At 43.9% G+C, this 9313-nt stretch overlaps 1 protein-coding gene across 1 annotated transcript; it reads right to left on the bottom strand.

Annotated features, from left to right (window-relative positions):
- Positions 1–211: 211 nt before the first annotated feature.
- LOC135523731 (WAP, Kazal, immunoglobulin, Kunitz and NTR domain-containing protein 2-like) lies at positions 212–3779 on the bottom strand. Its single transcript, XM_064950581.1, has 2 exons — positions 3190–3779; positions 212–2888 (listed from the first exon to the last, which is right to left on the bottom strand). Exons 1-2 carry the CDS (start codon positions 3385–3387, stop codon positions 1356–1358), a joined length of 1731 nt encoding a protein of 576 aa, XP_064806653.1. The 5' UTR covers positions 3388–3779; the 3' UTR covers positions 212–1355.
- Positions 3780–9313: the final 5534 nt, after the last annotated feature.

Consider the following 9313-nt stretch of genomic DNA (forward strand, 5'->3'; position numbering starts at 1 on the left):
TGTAGAAATTTTACAGTGGCCCTTTGTCCCCAGCACAATGTGCACCTGTGTCGTGATCATGCTGTTTCATCAGCTTCTTGATATGCCACACCTGTCAGGTGGATGGATTATCTTGGCAAAAGGAAAAATGCTCACTACCAGGAATGTCAATAAACTTGTGCACACAATTTGAGAGAAATAAGCTTTTTGTGCGTACGGAACATTTCTGGGATCTTTTATTTCAGCTCATGAAACATGGGACCAACACTTAACATGTTGCGTTTTTATATTTTTATTCAGTACAATTATAGCTGAAATGTGTGACGGTACTTCCTCATTCTCTCCTGTAATTTCCCCCTTTACTTCCTGCAGTATATTCCAATCATTTCTTCCAGTTTATGAAACAGTAAAATATCAAAGTAGAGACAGAATCAAATATTTTATTATATATTTTACATGACAACGCAGGGACATGGATATCCCTGTTTGGTCTTATACAAGACATCATAAAATATGACACAAAAGACAAACGAGGAACATACGTTCCAACGAGAGAACCAAATTAAGAGAATGTGCTTTGGGAATAGGTATGAAAGTGAGTCAACAGCAGAGCAGAAAGATTACGGTACAATAAATAGCAATATATCAAAGGGAAGCATTAACGTGCCTTATTGTTGATAGATCATTCTGATTCTTGGAAAATGTAGCAATCAACCACTGAGTGAATATATTACAACTTAAATCAGGTGTACTGACAAAACTTAATCACACAGTATATTACACAGACACTCTGTCACCGGTTCTACCAGAGAGGTAAGGGAACAGCTTCATCATCCACAGTGACAGATCAATAACACGAAAAAACAAACATCAAAAAACAATCTTAAAGTAAAGTATATACACAAACATCAGAACATTTAGTTTCTGTGCGGTGCTTCCAACGAGCAAAAGTCTGCTTGGTCGATTTCCAGATGCACCAGGAGAGGCGGAGGAGGAAAAGGCCAGAGTCTATAGGGAATGAGACAACTAGAGGGTTTGATGAATGTCTCCTCTGTTCTGATACATGGTTTTTCAATTAGAAGCCAACAGTCAGACCACAACAGAGAGCATTGGGATAAACAGACAGGTTAGCAGGGCGCATTAAGAATGTTTTGTTCAAGTGAAACTCTCAGAGCAAGATACATTATGTACAGAGCTGTGTTACATTTTTTCGGTTTTATTTACTTTCTGCTTTGAACTTTGACGTTGCGTTGAATGCAATCTTGTGGGTAGGAAAAAGGATAAAAGATTTAAATTAAAAATAAGTGTGTGTGTGTGTGTGTGTATGTGTGTGTGTGCAATTGTCCTCAAAGCGCCCATATCCCTCTCCCCCTCGTTTACTGAATGACGGGGAACTCTTTGAGAATGTCACAGGTGTTCTTAGTGATGACCTCTCTGAGCTTCCGTACCCGGCGTGTGTTCGACGCTCCCACATAGCTGTCCGCCTGCAGCACGGCCATGCCGTCCCTCACATCTCCCATGACGATGACCTGACCTTCGCTGATGTTGGGACATTGGCAGTTCCAGTCCATGTTGGTGAAGGTCACCTCCAGAGGCTCCTTGCCAAAGAACCGGAGGCCCATCTTCTCATCCTTCAGGATCTCCTCCACTGTGACTAGGGCTTGGCCCGAGTCCCTCTCCTCCATCAGTCCAGACAACCTCCCCAGGATCACAAAGTCACTCTTACAGAAGCTGGTCACCATCTTGCCTCTGGGTTTACAGGTTTTACAGTGGTGGTTCTTAGGGAAGGGGCACATCTCCTCACAGGCCTCTCTGGACTCAAAGTTGTTGTCGTTGCCACTGCAGCCTCCGTAGATGAAGGACTGGCACTGCCTCTGGCTGCTGCTGTAGGCCCAGCGGGGCTCGTAGGCCTTACAGGGACCCTGCAGGCTGGGAAGGCCACAGGGGGAAGACACCTCCGGACCACAGCACAACATACACAAATCATACGTCTCAAATGGTTTCCTGTTGCTGTTACAGCTGCCATGGGTGAAGGAGAAGCAACTGTTCCTTTTGGGCTCATAGTACCAGCTCACCCTCTCCTTTCCACCACACTCCTCCACCGTGTCAGGGGGCCTCTGGCACTCCTCGGCTGGGCAGCGGGTCATGTTCCTGGGCTCTTCTCTCCTCAGGGGATCCCTGGGCACCACGGTGAGGGCATGGTGGGCATGGGCCGAGCCAGAGGGGTTGTTTGCAGTACAGGTGTAGACACCAGAGTCCTGAGGCTGGGCATTGTAGATCACCAGCTGGCCAATGTTGGTGACCACCACATTCCCCCTCACATGATTGGGTCTCATCACAACCCTCTCCCTTCCATCTCCCTCCCCCTGGTGCTTTTGCCAGCTAATATCGGGCCGCGGGTGCCCCGTGACGTCACACAGGAAGCTGGCCGTGTCTCCCACGGTAACCAACTGTTGTGATGAGCTGCTGGCCATGACTGGCGGCTGGGGTTCCGTCAGGAGTGGGGGCGTCTCCTGGAGGGGGGCTGTGGTTGGTCGGAGGGTGGTCTCCAGGGGCAACGGGGGGCTGGTGTTGGGCCAGGTGAGGTGGAAGCGACAGGTGACCACAGAGAGGGCGATGCCCTTGGAGCAGGCCTCAGCATCCATGTAGCACTTGTTGTAGTAGGTCATGCCGTCGGAAGCGCAGGTGAAGTGAGGTTCTCTCTCACAGCGGTCCCTGCACTTACACACAGGCTGGCCTTCCCAGATGTCACACTGAGAGCCCTGCTGGGTGCACATGAAGCTGGCACAGGTAGCTTCTTTGGGCATGCCCACTGGACCCTTTTTCCCATTAACGTCCATGTAACGTGCCGCCACGCAGCTCTGGTTTCCACATACGTTGGGACAACACTTCTCAAACTTCTCACACTCCTGTAGGGAGAGGGGAGGGATTAAAAGGATTGGTTACTGTAGAATTTTACATGTTAGAGAAGCAATTGTAAAAAAAGATGTATTAAAATGATTAGATTAATAATAATAATTTAATGTTTATTCTCATTTAATACAAAAGCAGATGTTGAGTGACAAATTGCAATGCACTTTTTGAATTATACATAATATAGAATTACAAATTACTCATATTCCATCATGAAATAATTATTTTAAAACCTATAAGTTAACAGCTGGAATTAAAAACAGTGTTATTTAGGACGTGATGACAGTGAACACTCACCTGGTCAGATTCGCACTCCCGCATGCAGGTACTCATGGCGTCTACCCAAAGGTTGGGGTTCATCTCGTTGGGGCAGATGCCGGCATGGGAATAGGCTACTCCGGCTACAGACATGGCCCTGACCCGCTGGTCCAACCACAGAACCAGGCACTGCCCCAACAAGAACCAGATCCACCGGGGAAACAGCATCCACCACATCGCCAGCGTGTACCAGTTTCAAAGAAAATTTAGAGAGAAAAATGTTGTAGCCTATTTATTGATGCAAAAATATAGATTTTTCAATGTCTCCGCCGATTATTGAGGTTTGAAATTCAAAGTTCAAAAGATTTAAAACAAGTCTCCAGTAACCTACAAGTTAAATTGAGTGAAATTAATCTGTCGAGTTCCTGTTCGATCAGGTATCTGAAGTCTTGAGAGATGAAGATGCTCTATTTATACTTCAGAACTTTGCTCCTAAATATCCAATCGGCTGCTTCCCAGGCGATCTCCTGACCACATAACTCGCCCTTGCTCGCAAGTGACAGTTATGAATTGCTTGTGAGATGTTGAAAGAGTGGTAAAACTGGGCTGGGACTGGCGGGGCACCTGTCTGTTAGAAGGATTGAGCTGGTATCCCCATTTAACCCAGTATGCGCCTTGTATGCACCGGGATACAGATTTGCGCACTGGAGGAAAAAAGACGCACGAGTTACTTGGAGAGATTAAAACTGTAGGCCTATTTCAATAATCTTAACAAAAATCCACTCTGTGAAAAATGTATTTTCTAAATAAAATACATTTTGTTGATACGTTTTGTAGACTATTTGTTCCTTGCGTGTGACTGCTTTTGATTAGTTTTGATGACAGGCAGCCTAAATCTACATGAAACTACTGTCATCCCCTCTAACCGTTAATGCCAATACTTCTGCGATATTTGAATAGTCAATTTTATATAAAATTATTAGGGGACGAATTCGTTTATTCATTTGGATAACAATTACTGTCAATGTGCAATTATGACCTTAGTGTAAATTATCCATTTGAATACAGAACAAATTGACATACTTTTTGCATTACTTGAATCCGTTTTAATGCATCGACTAGGCCTACTGTGATTTATTTTGGTGAGAGAAGAGGGACTAATAGTGCTTGTTATTTATCTAAATGAGGAACCTGAGTGCTTTTCACAGTCATCTCCAAGCCTAGAAGTATGAAGCTGGTGGATATCAGCACTCAAATGTGTGTGGATCAGGTATAGCACTAGGAGCTGGCATTATTAGTACACACACACACACACACACACACACACACACACACACACACACACACACACACACACACACACACACACACACACACACACACACACACACACACACACACACACACACACACACACACACACACACACACACACACACACACACACACACACCTAAAATGTATTTCCATTCAAAATTTCCCTAATCCAAACTTAACCCTAATTCTAACCCTAAAATGGACTATCCTTAGACCTGGGAAATGTCCCCACGATGGATAATTGTCCTTGTTTTACCATCCTTCTGAGGACTGGTGGAGTTTTCTGGTCCACACAACGATAGTAAAACAAACCAGCTGGAGAAACACAGGCAAAGTTCTGCTGAGGACACTGGATGGTGCCCATACTTGTTACTAATGGATATTCTTTAGACTCTCCTTTTGAAAGGGATTATATGTGCTTTGTACACCGTGTCTGTCCTGTCTGTTGCTTTATTGATGGATTGGTTATGATATCCAATCCATGACCTTATAAGGTAATACTGAATGTTTTGTAACTGATGTTTAACCATGCAAATGATTATGTTCTCCTACAACCTTAATGTCTTGAGTGTCTTATATGTGAATAGAAAGAATCATCATGATCATTTGAGGGGTTTAATTGGAGGTGCGGCCGTGTACCGTTAAATAGCACTTGTTGTACTGTGTTGTGGGTTTAGTGTCTGCGCCAGATCGTACGTGACTCACGTTGCCCAGCCGTTTGAGATGCAACTCCCACAAGAACATTGAGCTCCCTCCAATGTGCAGTACAAACAACACATCCTCCAAAACCTGTCTTTGTGCCGTGGGTCAGGCGTGCATCTAAATGACACCATCCGTCCCTGTTACAGGGGTTCCTGGAACATTACTTGCCCTTAACACCTTTCTGAAAAACAGCTAACTGTACCTCAGAGAGAAAATATAAACTTCTGGTCTGTGATGCTCAGAGTTGACACATGGACAGTTCAGCCCAACAACAACCGAGGTGTTACTATAATCCTATCAGGCAGTCGGGTGTCTGCATAATACACATTATCATTCCTACTGTCGGAGTCAGGTAGAATAGTACTTTGGTAATGTGATTGCCATCAGGTGAGGCTGGAAATGCGATGGACTACTTGCTGAGTTGGATGAACCTCTTTCGTCAGGACAGCTTGATTTACGAACAGGAAGATACGGGGACAATGTTTCTGTCTCTCTCAGTGGAGGAAGTCACAACACAGATATAGATGACCCACAAACCAACAAATGCTCGTCACCAACAATGGCATTGACGTAAAAGAAATGTTCTAGGAATGCACATTCAATTCCCTTAGAAGAATCAGCTATTCAGGCTGAATTTCTACACAGTCATGCTAATAAGGATACAGGGGCCACATGAGTGCATTTTACTGCAACAAAAGTCGGCCCTACTGTGTATTTAATCAAGCCTTAGCTGCGTGCCAGTATGAGGAATTATAGTAGGTCTAACCATTTTAATCCTCTCAGATGGATTGTTGTGTTTACAATATGTTTTCAATCAACAAACATATGTTGTTTTTCCCAATTCAGCAATTAACAATTATAATCTACAGTCTGATGTTGGTCACATCATTTCAATGAGTTTGGCCACAGGTACTGTCTAGTCACTGGGTAATCTAACATCTAGCACTGCAGGTTCAAGTTCAGGCCAGAATGGCCTAAAGCAGTGATATGGTACATTTCTGAAGCAAGAGGGTGTGTGTGTGTGTGTGTGTGTGTGTGTGTGTGTGTGTACGTGTGTGTTTGGATGGGGGGATAGATGTGCTGAAACACCCACTTTCACCAGTCAAAGCAACTCAAAGTGTGATTGATGGATAAAGAGGAAGGAACAACATAGTACAATCTGTCACGTACCCCACATAGGAAAGATCTCTTACCTTACATGCCCTCCTCCACTCCATCTGTCATTGACAAATGCAATGTTTCATTTGGAGCCGAAATTAATAAACTCCTGTCATACAGGTGAGGATGGATGGATCTTGAGGCTAAAACAGGTATATAATAATAGGTTGATTCTTTATAAGACATGAGAAAGTCAACACAGGCAGCTTTAAAATGGAATGAAACTCGAAATAGAATAAAAATCATTAGACATCGCTCTAGCAGCTAGAAGAGGTTATTTAAGGTGCTCAGAACTGTGCGTTCGGAAAGTATTCAGACCCCTTCACTTTTTCACATTTTGTTACGCTAAAGCCTTATTCTAAAATCTCTAAAGTCGCATCAATCTACACACAATACCTCATAACGGCAAAGCAAAATAAGGTTTAGACATTTCTGCAAATGTATTCAAACTAAAAAACAGATACCTTAGTTACATAAGTATTCAAACCCTTTGCTATGAGACTCAAAATTGAGCTCCGGTGCATTCTGTTTCCATTAATCATCCTTGAGATGTTTCTACAACTTGATTGGAGTCCACCAGTGGTTAATTCAATTGATTGGACATGATTTGGAAAGGCACACACCTGTCTATTTATGGTCCCACAGTTGACAGTGCATGTAGAGCTCCGAGACAAGATTGTGTCAAGGCACAGGGAAGGGTACCAAAACATTTCTGCAGCATTGAAGGTTCCCAAGAACAAAGTGGCCACCACCATTCTTAAATTAAGAGTTTGGAACCACCAAGACTCTTCCTAGAGCTGGCCGCCCAGCCAAACTGAGCTATCAGAGGAGAAGGAATTTGGTTAGGGAGGTGAACAAGAACCGATGGTCACTCTGACAGAGCTCCTCTATGGAGATGGGAGAATCTTCCAGAAGGACAACCATCTCTGCAGCACTCCACCAATCAGGCCTTTATGGTAGTGGCCAGACGGAAGCCACTCCTCAGTAAAAGGCACATGACAGCCCGTTTGACAAAAGGCACCTAACGGACTCTGGTCAAGATTCTCTGGTCTGATGAAACCAAGATTGAACTCTTTGGCATGAATGCCAGGCATCACATTTGGAGGAATGCTTGCACCATCCCTATAGTGAAGCAAGGTGGTGGCAGCATCATGCTGTGGGTATGTTTTTCAGGGACTGGGAGACTAGTCAGGATCGAGGGGAAGATGAATGGAGCAAAGTATAGAGAGATCCTTGATTAAAAACTTGCTCCAGAACACTCAGGACCTCAGACTGGGGAATAGCCTAGTGGTTAGAGCGTTGGACTAGCAACCGGAAGGTTGCAAGTTCAAATCCCCGAGCTGACAAGGTACAAATCTGTCGTTCTGCCCCTGAACAGGCAGTTAACCCACTGTTCCTAGGCCGTCATTGAAAATAAGAATTTGTTCTTAACTGACTTGCGTAGTTAAATAAAGGTAAAAAAAAAAATTAAAAAAAAGTATTTGAAGCATTTCGTTACACACGCAATAACATTTGCTAAACATGTAAATGTGACAAATACAATTTGATTTGAGGATCACCTTCCAACAGGACAATGACCCTAAGCAGGAGTGGCTTCGGGACAAGTCTCTGAATGTCCTTGAGTGGCCCAACAAGAGCCTGGACTTGACCCTGATCGAACATCTCTGGCGAGACCTGAAAATAGCTGTGCAGCGACATTCCCCATCCAACCTGACAGGACTTGAGAGGATCTGCAGCGAAGAATGGGGGAAATTCCCCAAATACAGCTGTGCCAAGCTTGTAGTGTCATACTCAAGAAGACTCAAGGCTGTAATCACTGCAAAATGTGCTTCACCAAAGTACTGAGTAAAGGGTCTGAATACTTATGCAAATATGATATTTCAGTGTTTTTTGTTATGTTTGCAAAAAGTTCAACAAAAAAAGTTTTTGCTTTGTCATTATGGGGTATTGTGTGGAGATTGATGAGAAAAAAAACGATTTAATCAATTTTAGAATAAGGCTGTAATGTAACAAAATGTGGAAAAAGTCAAGAGGTCTGAATACTTTCTGAATGCACTTCCATTTGGACAGTGAGGCTATACTTTAAAATGTGGCTCTATATTCCAGTAAAATCAGGATTTTTCTTAATCATGACATTATTAGGATTCATTTAAATGTGTTGAGAAACATCTTATCCACTCAAAGAAAATTACTCCAGTCATCATTCACCATTCAGTTCCTATTGGGCAAAAAATAACCCAAAACAACAATCAAAATAAACTGCAAATACATCCAACAAGTTTGTAGAGTCACAAGCCTGAGACTCAGTAGCCTCGGTTTTTCGGATGACTGCCTTGCCTGGTTCACCAATTACTTTGCAGACAGAGTTCAGTGTGTCAAATCGGAGGGCATGCTGTCCGGTCCTCTGGCAGTCTCTATGGGGGTGCCACAGGGTTCAATTCTCGGGCCGACTCTTTTCTCTGTAAATATCAATGATGTTGCTCTTGCTGCGGGCGATTCCCTGATCCACCTCTACGCAGACGACACCATTCTATATACTTTTGGCCCGTCATTGGACACTGTGCTATCTAACCTCCAAACGAGCTTCAATGCCATACAACACTCCTTCCGTGGCCTCCAACTGCTCTTAAACGCTAGTAAAACCAAATGCATGCTTTTCAACCGATCGCTGCCTGCACCCGCATGCCCGACTAGCATCACCACACTGGATGGTTCCGACCTTGAATATGTGGACACCTATAAGTACCTAGGTGTCTGGCTAGACTGCAAACTCTCCTTCCAGACCCATATCAAACATCTCCAATCGAAAATCAAATCAAGAGTCGGCTTTCTATTCCGTAACAAAGCCTCCTTCACTCACGCTGCCAAGCTTACCCTAGTAAAACTGACTATCCTACCGATCCTCGACTTCAGCGATGTCATCTACAAAATTGCTTCCAACACTCTTCTCAGCAAACTGGATGCAGTTTATCACAGTGCCATCCGT

This window comes from Oncorhynchus masou, chromosome 31, assembly GCF_036934945.1.
Source record: "Oncorhynchus masou masou isolate Uvic2021 chromosome 31, UVic_Omas_1.1, whole genome shotgun sequence".
Taxonomy (NCBI): Eukaryota; Metazoa; Chordata; class Actinopteri; order Salmoniformes; family Salmonidae; genus Oncorhynchus; species Oncorhynchus masou.

Coding starts and splice junctions, on each gene's coding strand:
- LOC135523731 (XM_064950581.1), bottom strand. CDS start 3,387: ATGTGGTGGATGCTGTTTCCCCGGTGGATCTGGTTCTTGTTGGGGCAG. Junction 2,889..3,189: donor GGGAGTGCGAATCTGACCAG/GTGAGTGTTCAC, acceptor CTCTCCCTACAG/GAGTGTGAGAAGTTTGAGAA.